General features: G+C 46.8%; 1 protein-coding gene across 1 annotated transcript in view; it reads right to left on the bottom strand.

The window, feature by feature from the left end:
* Positions 1-537: 537 nt before the first annotated feature.
* Positions 538-20,971, bottom strand: part of NCKIPSD (NCK interacting protein with SH3 domain) — a 94,923-nt gene continuing 74,489 nt past the window's right edge. Inside the window, exons 9-13 of the mRNA XM_039481641.1 lie at positions 9,072-9,152; positions 7,989-8,117; positions 5,688-5,780; positions 3,218-3,390; positions 538-2,276 (exon numbers count right to left, since the gene is read on the bottom strand). Of these exons, the coding sequence (XP_039337575.1) occupies positions 2,073-2,276; positions 3,218-3,390; positions 5,688-5,780; positions 7,989-8,117; positions 9,072-9,152 (680 nt within the window). The 3' untranslated portion in view covers positions 538-2,072. The remainder of the gene's footprint in view (positions 2,277-3,217; positions 3,391-5,687; positions 5,781-7,988; positions 8,118-9,071; positions 9,153-20,971) is intronic.

Here is a 20,971-nt window from a genome sequence, read left to right as displayed (position 1 = left end):
GCCGACACCATCAGCTCCGCCGTCGTCCTCGCCACGGAGCGCCCCAGCGGTCCCCGACCGGTCCGGTACCGAGACTCTTAAGAAGCAGCCGGCACTGAAGCCACGGCACCGTTCCCTATCACCATCCGGGAAACGGAAGCCGCAGCCAAAGTCTGGGAAGACTGTTGCATCAAGACCGCCGGTCCAGCAGCCAGTGTCGGCCCCCTCGGTACCGACCTCGACAGCGCCCAGAGGCCAGAACAGTTCGCTCTCCCCATTTCTGCCCATCCTTTCATTGAGATGGGGCAGGGGAGTTGGGTTTGGGCTCATGTATTTCCCTACCTGGGGCTCTGGTGTCTGAAAAATCAACTCCTGAATTACCGTAACTCCCATTTAAAGATTAGCAACCGTATACTTTGCACTAACATTTAGTGAACAAACCAAGGACAAGGGTTCACACCATTTTGCACTGGCCTTTCCTCAGTCCCCACAATAAGGATGCAGCACAGTCTCAGCCAGTGACTGAATGCAGTAGGCAACAGAAGTGTTCTCAGGCGCTCAGCATTTAAGACATTTTTATTTCTTTGCGTGTTACATTTACGTTAGTGATTACGAAAATACAGCTCCCTTTTGGCATTCAGACATTTTGACAGGGAAAATAGATTTGTTTCTAACAGGGCTGTTCATTAGCCTTGAATGCTCCAACGCTGATTTCATGATCCACTCACCCTCTTTAGGCTGCAGGGCCATCACAAGATCCCTTCCTGGGCTTCACACTCACATCGCACTTGGGGCCCAAGCCCTGACCACACAAAGACTTCAAGTTTTGCTCATTCATCTGCTAATAACCAGTTGCCTAAGTATTTCCAGTTTCATTTCTAACAGCATCTACACAAAGCACTGCAAAGCTCCAGCGAAGGAGCGCAATCACTTATGCAGTGCCTGTGCATAGCAATAGGTATTGCAGACCCATGTTAGCTTGTGACCACATCTGTAACATAAATAAGAAACAGATTCATCCATTTTGTTAGAGACCTAGAGAAAATATAGCGGGTTCTCCACACTTGTGCATATCCACAAGCAGAGTTACTGGACACCAGGCTCAAGCAACCTTCAGGCCACTGGCACATGGAGAGGAGCTAGGCAGAACCAATCGCTACTAAGCTCAAGGCAAGAAATCCACAGGCTGTAAGAGCAGAGCACCCCATGCCCCTAGCTACAAATACACACCTCCGTGTGACACACCAGAAGCTGGGAAGACACTAGGAGACAAGCTGCAGGTTCAGTTAGCAGGATACACCTTAGCACTGTGTCTAGGCCAGAGGCCTCTGAAAAGAATAACGTTGCCTGGACAACTGTTACTACTCTGCGGGCACAGTGTCAGAGAATCTCGGATTTAATCATCACTATGTAAAGCAGACTGGAAAAAGCAGCTGCTGGAGCAGGCTGTTAGGACCCCAGTTGGTGGGCTGTAACCCAGAGAGCAAGCCAGGGGTCAGGAGGAAGCGAAAGGCTCACCAGACACAGTAGTGGAGATGTAGCTAGCTATCCCATTTGCCAGGACTGCAGCATATTTGCACTAGCAGCAGAAAACAAAACAGATGTTACAAAAGCTTCTTCCAAACACTGGCCTACTCCACTTGGTAACTGCAGGGAGAGATGTGTATGGGGATAAAGGATACTCTACGGCAAAGGCTTTTTACTTCGGGACCTCATACCCCAGAACAGCTAAACATCCAAAGCTATCCAGCGTCCAGGCTGGTAAGTCCCTCACAAGCTCTGTGTCCCCTCCTGTTAACAATAGCCGCACAGCTGATGAATGACTTCCTGTCCCAGTCAGAGCATGACACTAGTGCCAATCGTCCTCTTCCATTCAGGGTAACAACTCTCATAAAGGGCCAGACCTCAGGAGTGCCCTTAAAATGCTTTCTGCTGGGGTGTTCCATTGCTGACACTTCTACAGGGCCTGTCTGAACCCTAGGCCTCACCCGGAGGAATAATATGTATAAGCAGGACTGGAAGGGGATGGGGAGAAGTGTCAACATGAGACATTTTTGTTCCAAGTGGCTCTCTCAGTCCAATCTGATGGTCAGTTAGCTGGTTCCTGGAGACATTTCTGGGAACTCCTTATACATTTCCCAGATGATCATTTTGTCCATCTGGCACTGCTGCCCCTCCTCTTCCTCAGCCAAAATGCGCTGCAAGGTACCTTGCAGGTCAGAGAGCCGGTGCTGATGCTGCAGGTAGGGTGTGGAACGCATGATCGCATGCATTAGAGACAAATACTCCATCCTCAGCTGCAGTGGGGGGGAAGACAGAGCACAATGCAATATTTCAATGAGATAAACAAGTGTTCCAACTTCCAAAAAGCATTAACACTGGAACAGCTGCTGCGGTGTTACCATCAGGAGTGAGATTCCATCGCAAGCACCTGCTTTTCTGTGGGACTCATTAGTATCTATGGAATCTTGATGCTTTTCCCAGGGCAACTTACAACAGTTACATCAACAGATCCCACTCATCTGCTTTTAGGGAGGTGGCTAAAGCAAGGAACTCCCTGTCCCTTGGGAGTCCCCAGAGGGAAGGGACACAGCCAGTTACCCCGGGTGGGAAGTGAACCCACCAACTGAAACGCAGAGAAATGATTCTCACAGGTTAGCTCTTCCTATATCTTTCTGTGAGTGGATGGAGGATGGATGGGGCAAATTTTCATGCCTCTCCCCATTCAAACCTGATCCTGGCTCCCTGATCACTGTAGTGGTCCCAAGGGCTGAAACACCTGATCTGACAGCAATGTGGGGACTCTGTGAGGGACAGAGAATTGGCAACAGCTCCCTAAAAGGAGCCTTCAGTCAAGTACCTGGACTGTATCATTCCTCCAGCTTCTACAAGGGCAGACTGGGCTTGCCTCACTCTCTGGTCCCGTTGCTGAGGAGTGCCGGCTGGCCTACAGTTGCTGAGTTAGCAATGGGACATGGAACTCCAAGGAGTCCCTGGGTGTTGCTTGGCCTAAGGCCAGCTCTGCCAAGCAGGCAGAGGACAGGAAAGAAAAGGGATCCAGAAATCACTGATTACTCTATTCCAGAGCACCCATTACTCATCTGGGCTATTCTGCTTCACTGCTAGAACCCGCCTCCTCTCCCCACCATGGCTTGAATAGCAAGAGGCCTTCTCTTCCATTGCACTGGAAAGTTCCCTTCCTTCCCAGATCCCAGCCCCAGTTCCTCTGGCTCAGCACCTTATCTCCAGGGGAGAGATCGGCAATCTGCCGCACCGTTATGTCAATCATCACCATCATGTCCGTGTGGTAGAAGATGTTTGCGGTATCCTTGCTGGCAAAGATGTCCTGAAGGAACTTCAGCACCGAATGCGGCGGCAGAGGCTGGTGCTTGAAGATACAAACCGGATCATCTGGGGGCCAAGCCGGAGAAGGGATGAAGGCAGGTTGTCATAGGAAAAAAAGTCTGTGTTAAAATCTATAGTCAACATTTGTTCAAGTTCTCTAGCCACCTTCTTTGGATTGAATCTCTGCACCAGGACAGAGCCAGGACTTGAGCGCCAGGTGCCTTCCCTGACCTAAGACAGCTACTCCAAAGCACTAGTTCAGACACTACACCACGCGTGGCAGCTGTGAATGCTGGGAGAGCACCGGCATGCACAGCGCATAATTCCAGGCTGCATAATTGGGATGACGGCTCTGCAGGGCACTGAGCTGCGACCGAACTCATATATTAGTCTAAGTATTAATCATTATTTGTGTTTCACTAACACATCACAGGACTTCAGCACTACCCAGCACCCCTCAGAACTTGCTGGCCTCCCTGAGCAGCCACACTCATTTTCTTCTCCCTGGTTTATTAATTTTGGTGCAAAACTCCCTCAACAGCCCCCTAGTCCAGCCGAGCTTGTATCTGAAATGAGCTTTCACCATGGAGACCAGCCTAATAACCTACTCAGAAGCAAGAAAATAATAAACGCCTCCAGCTTTAAATAGGCCAGCAGCATCTCCACTCTCTTCAGAGCAAAATATTCATACACATCCCAGAGAGGCTTCTGAAGTACACTGACCCCTCTCCTCTGCCTTAGGGGAAGGAGGATGCTGGAGTCTCCCCAAAAGATTATTGCTTCGAAAGAGTCTCAACTGCTGCTGTTTTCTTGCAGCCGCTCAGGGTGAGGTGGTAGCATGAGGTAATCGGGTAGTGAAAGGGTTAAGTAAAGGCTTTGGAAGGAAGTCAGGTGGACAGCATGGAGGCTGTATGCAGTTTAACTGATGTTGTCCAAAGACCATGATTTACAACCCTGAAAAGAACTGAAGCCAGAGAAAAGAACTACAAGTATCACAGACACAGGATGGGTTATTTAACAGCATGTCAACAGAATCAAGCTAATACCGGTGGCTCCAGAAGGTATTAAAAAGCACAATGCAGTGGCAGATAAACAGGTAGAAATACTTGACATTGTGCTGACTGGGAGCTGAGCTTTATGGCTTTCTAATGGTCTGCTTTACAAATACAGTGGACTGAACACTATACTGGAGCTGGCAAATCAGGTGGGTGATTTGAAAAGGGAAAGTGTACCTGTAAGCAACGTTCTCGGAGGACAGTATTCCCTTTAGACCCAGCATCTGGGGCACCTGCTCCCCAGCATGAGCAATCAGGGGAGTGATTCAGAGCTTGACAGACAAGAGGCAGGCAGGCAGATCCTGGCATGTGGGGTACAGAATGCCATCTCAGGAGGGGCACGAAGACAAGGGAAAAAACTGCCTTCCATTCTCAGGAGGAGATAACGCTGCTGTGCTGCAGGTAGGCTCAGCAGAGTTCAATTGTTAGTTTTCTAACTGTGAAGATTTTTTATTGATTCTTATTTTAAAGATTTCTTTCCTATTTTAAACTATATTTATTTCCATGGTTGTGGGGGGTAGGGCTGGGGTTAGGGCAGTGCTGACAGCTGGGCTGCAGGGGGCTCCCTGTGTGGCTGAGAGGCCCAAGACACTGGGGTACAAGGTGCAGGGGAGGCTGGGGTCATCCTGGCTCAGCAGAGGGCTCCCTGCGTGGCCGCAGGGCTGGTGACACCCAATCCCTGCAGACACAAGGTGTGGGGAAGGCTGGGTTTCCGGAACAGTGGAGCAGGGACTCCCAGCCAGGACTGCAAGGAGAAGGATGATCCCTTGGCTCCCGGGGAGGCAATCCCACTGCTGAATAGTTCCTGCTGGGGAATGCTCCTGCACTCCTGGCTGGTGATGAGTGAGTGGGGCCGGGGATGCCTGATCTGTGCAGCACGCCCACTTGTAACCAATTGATTCTTTTAGTCGATTTCAGCAATGGCTGAAATGCACTCTGACCTACAGTTCTCGATTAAAACCGAATCCTGCCAAGCCTAGCCATTCCCACAAAAGACTGCACTAATCTCAGCTCATAGGGATCGGCTTGCAAGAGAACATCAGTCCACCTGCTGTTATTAGTCACTTAGCAGATGTCATCAGCAGGGCTTTATTTCAGACAGTTTCTTCCTCAGGAATGCAGCCTTGTCCACCTCACACTGAGACTTGTATGAGAGCAGCAAATCTTAGTGAAGCCATAAGCTCATCTGCCAGCTGCCCCCTCTAACTCTCTGACCTCTCACTGATATTTGCCTCATCTCTCTAGCTCTGTGTTGCCATTAACCTTTCCCACCTGCTGGGAATGTAATAAAGTTGATGAGACACTCACCTCCCCTGTTCAGTAGCAACAGCACCTTTTCTGTGAAGGTCTTGACGTTGGAGTGCTTGCTCACCGTAGTCATGATCACATTGTGTTCTGGAACTAAAAGATGAAACAGGCTCACTAGCAATGACAGATCTCTTTGCAACACATTTCAGGTTGGCTTAAGTGAGTGGCAAAGGAAAAGAAACAAAATTCTAAGCCTGTCTTCACGCCACTGACGTGGGACTCTTCGGGGTGTCACAACCATTGCTGTGCTCAGAATGAGAATGTCACCGGGTTGGACAGAAAATCTCCTCCAAATTTAATGCATAAACACTGGAATTTCACTTTCTATTTGCACCTGGTGAGCTGGCTTGCTGCTAGCTCCCATCCAGGGGATCAGAGCAGCCTTTGGAAATACTCTGCAAGGCTTTATACTCTGAAACATCACTTCCATTCTATTTTAGATCCAACACTTGAAGCCAGAGGACCCACCCACCCCAATATAGGATCTCCTTCACTTTGTCAGGTCAGCAATACCTTGGTGGCCTGGCACCTTTTCACACCTCAAAAGTAAATAAGGGCTGGGCATGTACTTGTATAACACCCCCCCAAAGGGAAACCCAGGTGCTGATGAAGTGCACCACACTAATGACCGCTAAGCCTCAGCATGGTGAAAGAGGGAGGCAGAAAGCGCCATCTTTTGTATGAGGTGACAAACAGATTAGAGGAAGATCTACATTTTTGCAAGAATAGATGGGTTAATCCTAGTGTCCTGGCCAAATTCTTACTTGAGTTATATTGCCTCCCTAAGGTTTAGTTTGAATACAGATTTATTCATCTCTTCCTGCTCTGAACTGTTGGGTGGAACACTGCCAAAGTGTTTCTGTGGTGGGGATAGGGATCCTGGTCTATACTGTTTAATTTGTAAAGTACTTCAGGAGCCTTCAGATTGAAAGGAGTTAATCTATTAACAGATCCTAAGGAAGCTTTAACTACCTCTGCATTAGTGAAGTGCTAATATTCTGATAGATTCTGAAGGTTTGGGAATAAAAATTCAACCTACTAATAAGGAGCCTGAACATCATTTAGCAAGTTCTCGGAATACGAGAACACGTCACTCTGCTCTCAGCTTCTCGCTACACTCCAGGTGGGCAATAATCCCCCAGAAACACACCGCCCGTCAAGTGTTATTGCCTAATTACAGAAGCCAGCAAATGCACTGGGTAACAGTAAGAAAGGATAATGAACGAAAGCAACCGAGAGAACATACTTAATCAGTGTCTGTGCGATAAACTTTCATATGAAATTAGAAACAAAACCACAACTACCTGAATGTTAATGAAAGGGAATACAAAATAACGGGTGAGCTATTGGACATGTCCTTGCTGCTTCAGCCTTCCCTCTCCATGAAGCCAAGGATAAAGGCATTGTACAGAACAGCAGCAAGGAAACAACACGACAATTACAATATAGCAACAGGAGATCTTGCATATTCAGGATTAACAAGCAGAATCCAAGCCTAGGACCTAATATTACACTGCCATCTTCTAAATGATTACGGACTCCAAAACTCTTGCAAACAGCAGCAGCTGGGAGAGGTTAAGCTTCTTTCCACAAGACTAGATCTTTTGCTTATTAGTAAGGAGCTCGGCATGATGAGGGATCAAGAAATCCCAGAGAAAGTGATGCCTAGCAGAATATGTTTATGAGACTGACCCTAACGCATCTACGTTTAATGAGATTCAGGAGGCACAGCCAGGGATAAGTAGCAGCTCTGCCAATCACCTGAAGGAGAGAGAAGATTAGTAGTTGTGCAATTATATTGATACGTGCCCACTAACGTAGTGAGATGTTCCTGTGACGTTAACCCACGCAAGTGCATGGCACGATATAAAACCCCACTAAAATAACTGACTGAAAGAGTGATGGGAATCATGTGGGCCCCGATGGCTTGACATGCCCCAAGGGGTTAATTGGTTTTGACAAGCTGTCATTCACTTAGAATGGTATTTTCACCTGGAATCCCAGGTGGGGTTGTATTTGCCGACTCAGTGCTGGCCAGAGAATGAGTCAGGGACTCACTCTCACACATGCACACACACACTTTCCTTAGTGGGTGATTAAAATCACGCCCTGCCCCCAAAGGCACTCTCTTTCTAGGTCCTTGCTCAGTGCCTACAATGGAAGGCTTGGAGGACTAGAAGAGAGAATAAAGAAGAGAAGGGAGCTTGGCAAGTTAGCACAGTGCAGCCTGGAGGTCAAGAAACTTTCCCTCCTGTAGACCACCGGAATCCTGTGAAAGGGAGGAAAAGTAATGTCACTGACCTGGAATGTGGAGATTAAAGGCCAGAAGGACATTAACAAACAGGTCAGGCAGTTGCTCTGTGGTATCTGAGGGCAGCCCCTCTTCAATCACATCCAACAAGAACTGGACAAACTGTGAGTTGAGGTGCTCTGTACATGAGGAGAAAAGGGCTTTCAGTATCTAGTGCTGATCAAACACGCTACCCTCCCTGATGCAAGACATCGCCTGCTTCTTTTACACTTAAGAGCATAAATCAGCTGCAATTTCAGCCACTCAGGAGGTAACACCCTGGTCACTGGATGGCCAGCTGTGGGGTCTTTGTGGTAGGAGATGTGAATGGCTCAGAAAAAAAAAAATGCACATTTCACAGCAGTGCTAGAAGCAGGGCACCCGATGGACAGTTTTGCTGAGTAAATGCATTCCCAAATTTCTATTCTAGCTACTGTCCCAGCAGCAAACCAACCAACAAACATAAACATTATGGGCAAGAAGAGATTTATATTCTTGCCCAGTACTTTAGTCTATTTAAAATTAATCCAAATAATTAGTAGTAATTAATTTTAACCTAGCTATTAGGAAAGTGCTGCAGCCCATGCAAACAAGGACACTTGCAGGAAATAATCATCGGATTATACTAGGAGAGGAATACATGTTTCTAAAAGCTTGGAGAGATTCATTCTGTGCTCCCCATTTCACTGGCTTCAGAGATTGTGCATCTTTATCATGGAGTCTAGTGAACTAGCTAAGGAGACTCCTACACAAACCTCTCCAACAGCAGCTACATCTCTCAGGGATGTGGAGAATCCCTCCTGTATTCTAGTGTACATCTACACTGAAGCGCTGCCGCAGCTGTGCCACTGTAGTGTTTCAAGGGCAGACAAGCCCTTAGGCTTCTTGGCAATGTTGGGCCAATGACTCTCCTACGTTGTGCTGGTGCAAAATTCGGAGAGGGGATAGAGAAGGTGTAGGGGGCATCTCTCTCCTCCCATGCATGCAGCAGGGAGAATCCCCCTCTAGCACTCTGGAGAGCTCTTGGCCACCAGGAACTGCCCCAAGATGTCTAGGCAGTAGATTTCCTTCTCCACAACACACTCAGTTCTTACCATAGTGGTGATATGGCAGTGGCTCTCCCATGGAGAATATCATAGCCAGCACCAGTGCAGAGTAGCACATCTTTTGATGGTCTGCAAGATAAAACCATAGATCCAGCCATTAATATTCCCAAGTGTCTGCCCTCTGGTTTGAGGTGATAAATGATTTAATTCATATAGGAAGGTAGGTAACTACCCTCTCCCTTTTTAAGAGGAATTTCAACCGTGAGGCTTAGAAAAGACACCCAGCCAATGAATGATGGCAAGGCAGAGGGGCATTTCAGGACAGCTGGAATGCTGCAATACAAACAAAGACCTGTATCTAACAATACATGCATGTGACTGTATCCCTCTCTCTACACTCTTCACATATCATTTGTCATATTCCAGTCTACACATTTTGGGACCAGGACCAGGTCTTCCTATGTGTTTGAGAACACCCAGCACAACAAGCCTTGATCCTAATGGGGGCCTCTGAGCACTGCAGGGATAAATACATTAACTAACAGCACAGTGAGCTAGCACAGGATAGACTTAGGAAATCTAGATTCAGTTCTCAGTTCAGTTGCCACATTTAATTTCCCAACACCCATTCTAAAACAAAAAACCAAGCCAAAAAAAAACAACACCCAAGCAGCATTTTGAAAAGATTTTTTGTTCCCTGCAGCTCTGCCAATGCAGCTCACACTTCATTTACACCATCCTCTATTAGTATAATCCTGTACTTTCACAGGTGTGTGTACAAGCACACACCTAGCTCCATCAAGGCACCTCTCTTCTGACATATACTGTGCCTGCTAGTCTAATCTTGGACTTCTTGTGAATATGAGGTCCAGTACCAATCATGTGTTAACCACTAACACAGATCGCATCTCAACATCTGAACCTGCAAGAAAGAGCCGTTACAAACAGAAAGTTCATGAAAGGTGGCCAGGGTTAAAAAGAGGAAACCCATTTTCATCTATGACCCAAGGCAGGGTTTGAATCCTCGTCTGTAGAGAAGACAGGCCAGTTCCGTAACTCATGTCAGAATCCAGACCCTCTCATGTTTGGAAAATACATTTTGTGTGTGTGTGTGTGTGTGCGGGGGGGGGGGAAGGGAGATTGGGTTAGCGGGAGAGGCAGGGGAGGAGTTTGATGGGCTGAAGTTTCCTTTGATCCATATTATTTCTATAGAAACTGCATAATTCATCCAGCTTTGGAGGACACCCTGTTGAACTACACCAACACATCAGCTATGTGCTCCAGTGGAAAGGGAAGAGGCAAAAGCAGCAGGGTGGGAATGAACATGGCAGACATACGTTTTCAATCAATTTTGGGATCATAATGAATGTTCTTGTTTTTTCCTTCTTTCTTAAAAGGCTCTTAATAAACATGACAGGTGAATAATTAAAATCTCACCTGTGCCATCCCTGGACACCTCCAACAATTTATGTAATAAGTTGGAACCAGAAAAGCACCCATCCTTCTAGCCATCTTTAAATACTTCCTGCTTCAATGGTTAACATGTCATAGCTAGGTTTCTTTGCTACTGTGTCTGCATTCTTCCATTTTCAATGGATCAGCTCTGCCTAAGTTTGTTCAAAGTCACCTAAGACTGCAGCACACAATGCTCAAGACTCCAGGTGTGAATTCTGCTGGCTTTCCAGGATACACTTGTCTCATGCATCAATCTGTCCCACAACCTGCTAGTCTATCACAATTTTCACTGGCAGTAGCTATACATGAATGCTCCACAGAACCATAATCACTGCCTTTCCTGAATCTTAATTAGCTGGTGTACTTCAGTAGGGGTTTATAGAAGAACCATACACAGCGCATATGTCACAATGAAATACAGTCTATATCCCCTCAATTCCATCTGGAAGATTTCAGGAAGTGGAGCATTAATGTTTGCGCTGTGTTCTAGAAGTGCAGAGTGCTAGATAAAGGCTAAATACTATGTTCAGTTCCATCTACCTGATAGCGATTGGGTCACTTATACATCTGATATAAATAAAACCTAGGTTTTTATTTGTGGGTTGTTTTTTTTTTTTTTTAAAGTTGAACAGAAAGGTACTTTTTATGCTTTGAAAATGTAGATTTGGTAAAAGTTTTTCCATCCAACATACGTTTCCATAATGATGCCATATTTACTATAAGAGGCGTTCTGTCTGTAATTCATTTCCAGAGCACCTCACCCAATCCTGCCAGATTTAAATATACCATCTGTGAAGGGTCTTGTGCCATACAGTTTGTTCTTGCATGTACAGACTACAATACTATCACTGTGGTATCTTACTGCTACAGAATTGACTGAAACCTGGTGATCATTATTGAGTGCAGTAGCTATATCATGAGAAGAAGGTGCCGAAGAACCATATACAGTCTAATGCTCCTGAAAAGCAATCTGTACTAATGGTCTCTTACACACAGACTGAGGGAATCCAGTTGAAGTGTGGAGTCAAACAAACACACCATCACACATAAGCTGCTTGTCCATAACTTTTCAGATTGTAAACTCCGTGGGCAGTGATTGTGTCTAGGTCAATGACGCTTAACCAAAAATATTACAGCATTATTAAGATTAAGAGATTACCTGACAGAGGTCTAGAGATTGAACGCCTGAGAAGGTAAACCGGGAACTCCTGGTAAGTCTCATAATACAAAAATGAGGGACACTCAATGACATTTTGAAAAACAAAATTCAGAATGAATCTGTGAAACTCTACTACAAGGTATAACTGAGGCCACAGTTTAGTTTAATTTTAAAAAAGAACTGGACATTTATATGGATAATGGGAACGTGCAATTAGAGGGGATGCGTAGGGAGAATATGGGGCGTGTGTGTGTGTGTGTGTGTGTGTGTGTGAGACAGTACCTCCCATAAGGCTTTATGGAAATATGCTTAGAATGTGTTTTATTCTAAATATGCCATGTAACACATCTCAAAGGTTATGATCTACGGAATGTATTAATCCTATTTGTATGCATGTATCATTTTTGTATTCGAAGTTATGAATGTTGGCTGTCTACTGGCTTGATTTCTAAAAAACCTTAGTAGAGCATTTGGTCAGTTCCCGGAGAAAGGAATGTTGAAATTAAGTACCTAATCACGAAACACTTAAAAGACAATGGATCTTGGAATGCTCCAATCCACATAAGAAGTCTACTTGAGGACATTCAAGGTAGCATGTAAACAATGGATGCTACCTGTAAAAACTGAGAGTCATGCATGGACATGTGTCTTGCCCAGGTGACTCCAGGACTCCATCTTGGAGCTGGACTTTGCATAGGAGTGAGGAGGGGGTATCTACCCACAAGAGAAAGTCTATTTAAACCCCTGGGAGACCCCTCCATTTTGTCTTCAGAGAGCATCTCCACCTCCCAGGATACTTGGAAGAAACTGGAACAAAGGGCAATGACTACAAGGGGTGTGAGTGATTGCTGGACCCAGGTAAAAGGAGATTAGTCTGTAAAAGGGAGCATTCTGGAACTGGTGAGGATCTTATCTGTATTCAGTTTGATTAGACATAGATTTGCGCATTTTATTTTATTTTGCTTGGTGACTTTGTTCTGTCTGTTACTACTTGGAATCACTGAAATCCTGCTTTCTATATTTAAAAAAATGACTTTTTACTTATTAACTCAGTATGTACTAATACCTGGGGGAGCAAACAACTGTGCATCTCTCTCTATCAGTGTTATAAGAGGGCAAACAATTTATGAGTTTACCCTGTATACACTTTATCCAGGGTAAAATGGATTTATTTGGGTTTAGACCCCATTGGGAGTTGGACATCTGAGTGTTAAAGACAAGCACAATTCTATGAGCTGCTTTCAGGTAAACCTGCAGCTTCGGGGCAAGTAATTCAGACTCTGGGTCTTTGCTGGCGCAGATGGGAGTGTCTGGCTCAGCAAGACAGGGTGCTGGAGTCCTGAGCTGGCAGGGAAAGCAGGGGTAGAAGTAGTCTTGGCACATGAGGTGGCAGCTCCCAAGAGGGTTTCTGTGATAGAACCTGTCACCGGGGGGGTGGGGGTGTCAAGTGACTCCCAAGACTGGCCAGCGGGGAGTGGGGAGGGAGAGGCTCTCTGTTCTTCTCTCCCTGCGCCTCTCCCCAGCAGCTGGGCGGGGAGCAGGACGGAGCCACTTCTGCCTTAAAGAGCCTGGCTGGGAGGCACGCTCCCACATACGCGCACACTCACCTCCCAGCCAAGCTCTTTCAGGCAGAAGCACCTCCATCCCACTTCCCACCCAACTGCCAGGGACAGGAAGAGCAGCTGAACGCACAGGGGGAGGAGGGGAAGGGAGAAAGAGGAGATACAGGGAGGGAAGGACAGATCCTCCCCCCCCCCTCAGGGAACATGGGACAGGGATAGTGCTGTGGCCCTGGGCTGGGCACAGGGCAGGAGGGGTCACTGAGAAGAGTAGACATGTGGGGTGGTCACGTGTCCTTCCCTTTAGCTGGTACGCACCCAGTACGGGAAGGCACCAGTCGCCTATCCTCATTACCTGGAGTTAGGAAGAAATTTCCTGCCATAACTGTCCAGGTGTAATTGTCTGACATCCTCCTCTGAAGCATCTGGTGGGGGCCATTGTGAGAGGCAGTATGCTGGACTCTTCCTATGTTCCCACTAAGGCTCTGGTTTGTGCTTGAGCTTTAAAGGCAATACTGGAACATGAATAAACGCTGACTTGAGAGCAATGTAATCACTCAATACGGAAGCAAGTACATGGTTTATTATCAGTATATTGAATGATAGGCTGATGTTTTGGGGCATTACAACCCTCCCTAGTCCCCTTCAAGATACTGGACACTCACTGTATCCTCTACAATGCCAGCCCTGTGTTGAAGAACTGAGGCAATAATCAATCATGACATTTTTTAGGATCATACCAATGGCCAGATTTGGAGGGGGGGGGAGAGGAAATAGCATTAATACAATTATTTTGAAAGAATACAAGACTGTAATTCAGCTGAGGGGCTCTATTGCCATCAGATGGCATGCACACAGCTCAAGTGGTTACAAGAGGCAGTAAGGCATGCTAGTGAATTCCTGCCACAGATTTCTCAAACTCGCTGTGGTATTTTGTAAGACAGCCCTTTGCCGAAACATATTTTCTGAAGCTTCTTGAAGAAGGTCTTCATAAGCCCCACCCTACCCCATCTCAAAATGCAGCAATGGAAAAGCTGGGTAGGGCAGGTGAGGATCAGTGCTTAATTTGTAATGAAAGAGGTGCCAGGGCTCAAGCGATTTTTTTTTTAAGCTTTCATAACTGACACAGAAGTGCCGGGGCTATGAACTGCTAGAGGTGCCAGCCCTGGCACAAATTAAGCACTGGTGAGGATTGTCTCCAATACTCAAATGAAAAGATTTGACAGTAGAGTTGTGTGTATATTGAACTGCAACAGGGAATGGTCATGATTACAGAGGAGATTATCCGTCTGTTTTCCTTAGAATTGTTCCAGTTAATTCTGCCTCACTGTGTCTTATTATAAACCCTTCTAACAACACATTGATAGATCTGCAAGCTAGCGGCATCACAGGAAAATGACTGTCCAGGAGCAATAAAAACAAAGCATCTGTCAGAAGACCTGGACAGCAGCCAACGTGCTTGCATCAACCCCAGGGTAAGGTTTTCTCATCAAAGGCGTCCGGGATTCATGCAGAGAGCTTGAGCCTCAAGTGTTCCTCTGTAACTAGTCAGGCAGGATCCTGTGGAACTCCTGCAGCCTGCTTTACAATCCCCAGTTGCTTGAGGGTTGGCATGGATTGCTCTGGCCCCTACCAGCCACAAAAGGGATTAGATACTCTACAATATATCAGACAATGGAGGAGCTGCTATTCTCAAATTCCTAGGGCCAAAATAAGCTTAAGTCACTTCACGATTCAAGGTCATTTCACTCACGGTACTGTTTGCAGTTAGTTCTCTGTGACAGGAACCTCAGTGTTTAGCTCCAAAATGGTATGTGGATACTGGTAAAGCCTTACAAATCTATCTTTGGATGACAGGAAACAAAACACCCTGCAGGTTGGCCAGGGGCAAGAATACAGGCCCATATTATCACTTCTCACCACTCGCTTTCCTCTGTGGCTGAAGCCCTCCTGCTTTACGATGAGCTGCTGTTTAAACTTTCCATTGAAGTGAATGGAACATCAGCACACACAGGGTTTTTTGGCAGCACAGGCAACACACACGTGATAAGGTGCACCTGGCATGCATAACACAAGGCAACACAGGATCTAGACACGACTCTGTAAAGCTACCTCAGCTAAAAGCAGTCTCTGCTTCCTGCCACATAAACCAGGGAACACCTCCTTTAGGCGGAATGGGAGCCTTTCCTGATGTGTTTCTCTGATGCTTATACTGGTAGAATGCAGCTGCCGTTTAAAGACATCAGGTGAAGGTTAGGGAGGGAAGGGATACTGAGAATGACTCTCAGAGTCCAGGTCTACTGACTCGGGCTTGCGGAGCTTACACTACGCCACTAACAACAGCAGTGTAAGCATTGGGGTTGGAGTTGCAGCTCTGAAGCCCACCCCTGTTCCCTGAACTTCAGAGCCTGAGCTCCAGCTTGAGCTACAACATCTATACAGTGCTGATGTTTTCAGCACCATAGCATAAGCTTGAGTCTGCAGCCCCTGACTCTGACTCAGTGACACAGGGGTTTAAAACAGAGTGTAGACATATCCTGGGAGGTTGCAGGGCAGGAGTCCAACAGGAGAAAATGAAAATGTTTCAGTCCCCACCCCACCTGCATCCGCCACCGTGGTGCTTTGTAGTTGTCCAATAGTGAAGACAGATTATGCTGCAGGGAAGCCAGATTCTACCAGAAGAGCTATAGGACGACCCCATTCTACCAAGAAAGCTGGGTACATGTCAAACAGGATTACGATGCTCCACTCACATGGAGCTCAGCAAGGATACGCACAAGTCAGCTACTGTCAGAACTTGACACTTCCATTCTAAGGGAACCAGACTTTGATTCCTAGGTTGGCAGCACTGGGAGCCACACAGCTCCTGGGAACAGTGGCCCCTCTGGCCAGTTAATGAGCAATGCCAAGGGGCTCCAAAGGAAGGGACGGCACAGATGAAGGGCAGAGAGAGGCTGAATACTGCAGCACTGCCCTTGCACGGAGTATAGCACGCAAACATCCGCCTGGAGACAAACTTTATGAATTAGTGATGGACGCAAGAGAAAGTTTATTTTTAGATGGCAGCAAACCAGCAGTAACCTTGAACTGGAGGCAAGCATCCTGCTACAGTAACAATCAGAGCTCCAGCTCCAAGCACTTTCAAGTCAGACAGAAAGAAACGCAATGTGTCATACTCATCGTTAAGACTACGTTTTAGTCACGGGTATTTTTAGTACAAGTCATGGACAGGTCACAGACGGTAAACAGAAATTCACGGGCCCGTGATCTGTCCATGACTTTTACTAAAAATACCTACCGTGGGGGGGGGGACACTCTGGGGGTGCCGTGGGTGCTGGGGGAGGGGTCAAGGTGACCTAAGACCCTCCTCTGTGCTGGAGGAGAGGGGGGATGGGCCATAGCGCATGGCCTGGGACCCCCGCTGGCACTGGGAGGGGGGGCAGACTGTGGCACGGACCCCCGTGGTACTGAGGACAGGGTTGGTGTGGCTCCCTACCCAGCTCCGTGTCCCTGCAGCTCCTGGGCCAGCACCAGCTGCTGCAGAAGTCACGGAAAGTCACAGAATCTGTGACTTCAGTGAGAGACTCGCAGCCTTACTCATTGTGTATGGCTGATAAGCCAATGTATTTTAAAAGAGAAAGTTTATAATGGTATAAGCATAATGAACTGAGTCCTTGCTGTATTAATCCAATATGCATTGTGCTGCTCCAAGCTTAAAGCATTTTTCAATCACTCCTCTTCTGAAATGCATAATGTCAGAGTCTAAGCACAGAGGAGTGCAGAGGGCACTGCATTAGGCTAAGCCCTCATTCCCCAAGACCAGAAGGAAGCATTGTGATCATCTTAGTCTGAACTCCTCTAACAGAGGCCAGAGAACTTCACCAAAATAATCCCTAGACCAGATCTTTTAGAAAAACACCCAGTCTGAATTTGTCTAGCTTCAACTTCCTGCCACTGGACCATTCAGCCACCAAATTAGCCACATCCATCCTTTCCATTACACAGACTGCTTGGTTGGTATGGGCAGGCTATGAGTTAAGAGACACAGTACATTCCATGACCTCTGTGACACTGCACCCCATAATACTTTATAGAAATATGCTTATGAGTGTAAATATGACATAACTGGAATATGTTTTATGCTAATATGCCATGTAACATATCTTTGCAAAAGTTATGATCTACTGAGTGTGTTCGTCCTATTTGTATAAATGCATCGTTCTTGAATCTGAAACTAGGAATATAAAATATAATTCCAAGGTCCTATTGTAGTTATGCAAAGTGTGGGCCATTAATGGTGGTTTGGAATCTCGATGGCTCCCATTAACCAGGACGATTGGTTGTAAATGGCTGTGTTTACTTGTAAGTCTTCCTGTATACCCGTGTGCTGGGAAGCGAGTAATGAAGTCTTACAGTGACATGTGATCATGTCACCTGAACTGGAATCCATCTTTAACCTGGTGCTTTTCCATTTAGAAGGAGGGGTGGGAACCCAGGGAGGGAAAAAGGATTCCCGCCTTGTGCCAAAGATATATAAGGGGATGGAACAGAACAAAAAGTGGGCTGCAGTCATGAGAAATCCCCTAGCTACCACCTGAACTGGAACAAGGACTGTACCAGCGGAAAGGATTGGGCCCAGATTAGAAGGAGGCTAGTCTGTCAAAGAAGCTTATTGGAACATCTCTGAGGGTGAGATTTACCTGCATTTAGCTTCCTACTGTATTAGGCTTAGACTTGCATGTTTTATTTTATTTGGTAATTTACTTTGTTCCGTCTGTTATTACTTGGAACCACTTAAATCCTAGGTTTTAATAAAACCTCTTTTTACTTATTAATTAACCCAGAGTATGTATTAATACCTGGGGGGAGGGGCAAACAGCTATGCATCTCTCTCTATCAGTGTTATAGAGAGCGAACAATTTATGAGTTTACTCTGTACAACCTTTATACAGGGTAAAATGGGTTTATTCCAGGTTTGGACCCCACTGGGAGCTGGATATCTTTGTGCTGGAGACAGGAGCACTTCTTAAGCTGTTTTCAGTTAAGCCTGCAGCTTGTGGGGGACATGATTCAGACTTGGATCTGTGTTTGCAGCGGGTAAGTGTGTCTGGCTCGAACAAGGCAAGGTACTGAAGTCCCAGGGAAAATGGGCTCAGAGGTAGTCCAGGCACATCATGTGGCAGTCCCAAAGGGGTTTCTGTAATCCAACCCTCACAACCCCATCTCTCAGAGGCAGCCTGCGTGGAATTTACTTAGCTCCGGGGAAAGGTATGTGATGGTCTTTGTTCCAAACCGAAGGATAACAGCCCTATTAGTCCCTTTGGAAAACATGGTCCTCACTCAGAACATAACAGGTGACACTTCTGCAGGTTTCATAATCAGCCGGAACTTGTCCAAGAATTTAAGTTTTGCCCAAACGTCTCTTTGCAAGATAGACTTCAAACCAGGGTACCTGTGTAACAAGGGGAGACTGACTCCTCATTCAGTGGGTAGAAAACTATCAGGTTATCACTGCATATTAATAACACCACAGGAGACTGGATGGGGCTCAGGTTGGGCTCAAGGTATTAATAATGAGAGACTTTCACTTAAATTACTGATTCTAATCTAGCCCAAGTGGTCAGTGATTAAAAACTACCACCACTTGATGGGCTGTTCAGTGGGCCCCCATTTAAAGTGAGGCAATGGGTTCTCAATCCAGTTTCTAATAGGCAAAGTATCAATGTTAAAAAACAACACACCACTGCCATTGACATTAGCTGGCCATCTGACAGTTTCAGTAGAGAGACTAGGGCCTGGTCTACACTAGGCGTTTAAACCGGTTTTAGGAGCGTAAAACCGATTTAACGCCACACCCGTCCACACTGAGAGGCCCTTTATATCGGTATAAAGGGCTCTTTAAACTGAGCTGTACTCCTCCCTAACGAGAGGAGTAGCACTAGTATCGGAATTACCATATCGGATTAGGGTTAGTGTGGCCGCAGATCGACGGTATTGGCCTCCGGGCGGTATCCCACAGTGCACCACTGACCGCTCTGGACAGCAATCTGAACTGGGATGCAGTGGCCAGGTAGACAGGAAAAGCCCTGCGAACTTTTGAATATTTCCTGTTTGCCTAGCATGGAGCTCAGATCAGCACGTGTGGCGATGCAGTTAAAAATCAAAATAAAGGAAGAGCTCCCGCATGGACCATGCGGATGTGATCGCTGTAAAGGCAGGCAAATCTTTTCTATCAGCGCTCCGTTACAGAAGACGAAATTCAAAATCATTTTTAAAAAATCTCCAGACAGACGCCATAGCAGGGGCTCAGCGCACTACTGCATGACAAACATAACGGAAAGCCAAAGAATCAAATGGACGCTCATGGACTGGAGGACTCAAGCTATCCCACAGTTCCTGCAGTCTCCGAAAAGTATTTGCATTCTTGGCTGAGCTCCAAATGCTTCTAGGGTCAAACACAGTGTCCGCGGTGGGTCAGGGCATAGCTCGGCAATTTACGCACCCCCCCACCCACCCCCAGAAGTGAAAGGGAAAACAATCCTCTCTTGACTCTTTAACATGTCACCCTATCTTTACTGAATGCTGCAGATAGACGCGATGGTGCAGCACTCAACACCAACATCCTTGCTCCCCCCCGCCATGGGTGGCTGATGGTGCAATATGACTGGTATCCGTCCTCGTCATCAGCCTATTGGCACATGGGGCAGTGCAAAAGGACTGGTAACCATGCAGACTAGCATCGGTGAGGTCTATCAAGGGTGCCTGGCCCTAATTTTTCCTGGTAGATGGTGCAGTATGGCTGATAACCATCGTCGTCATAGCAACAGGGGGCTGAGCTCTGTCAGCCCCCACCCTTCATGTGTAAAAAAAAGATTCAATTGCCCCTGGACTAGCAGAGGGATGCTGGGCTCCTCTCCTCCACACTCCTTACTGTCCTGTCTGGACTATCATAGCAGCTGGAGGCTGCCCTCCACTCATTTCTCACTAACAAGTCAGTGTGTCTTATTCCTGCATTCTTTATTACTTCATCACACAAGTGGGGGGACAATGCTACAGTAGCCCAGGAAGGCTGGGGGAAGAACAGAATCAACAGGTGGGGTTGTTGCAGGAGCACCCCCTGTGAATAGCATACAGCTCATAATTTCTGCAGGATCTGACACAGAGCAGCTGTGCTCTCTGATACAGTGGTTCTCTAGTACACTTGCCCATATTCTAGGCAGGACTGATTCTATTTTTAGATGCCAAAAAGGAGGGATTGACTCTGGGAGTCATTCCCAATTTTGGCTTTTGCGCCCCTGGCTAAGAGCAGCCAGGGGCACTTATGACAGCAGCAAATGGTGCAGTGCAAAAGGACTGGTAGCCATGATCATCTTTTTACCAATTTATGGATTGGTAGATGGTGCAGTATGGCTGGTAACCATCTCTGCTGTCATGCAAAAGCAAAAGCATGCTGCTGTGTAGCGCTGCTGAATCGCCTCTGTCAGCGGCATCTAGTACACATACGGTGACAGTCACAAAAGGCAAAACAGGCTCCATGATTGCCATGCTATGGCATCTGCCAGGGCAATCCAGGGAAAAAAGCCGCGAAATGCTTGTCTGCCGTTGCTTTCCCAGAGGAAGGAGTGACTGACGACATTTACCCAGAACCACCCGCGACAATGATTTTTGCCCCATCAGGCACTGGGATCTCAACCCGGAAATTCCAAGGGGCGGGGGAGGCTGCGGGAACTATGGGATAGCTATGGAATAGCTACCCACAGTGCAACGCTCCAGAA

Source organism: Mauremys reevesii, linkage group 7 (assembly GCF_016161935.1).
Source record: "Mauremys reevesii isolate NIE-2019 linkage group 7, ASM1616193v1, whole genome shotgun sequence".
In the NCBI taxonomy this organism is placed as follows: domain Eukaryota; kingdom Metazoa; phylum Chordata; order Testudines; family Geoemydidae; genus Mauremys; species Mauremys reevesii.
Note: the sequence above shows the minus strand (reverse complement) of the source record. Positions and strands in the feature narration are given on the sequence as shown.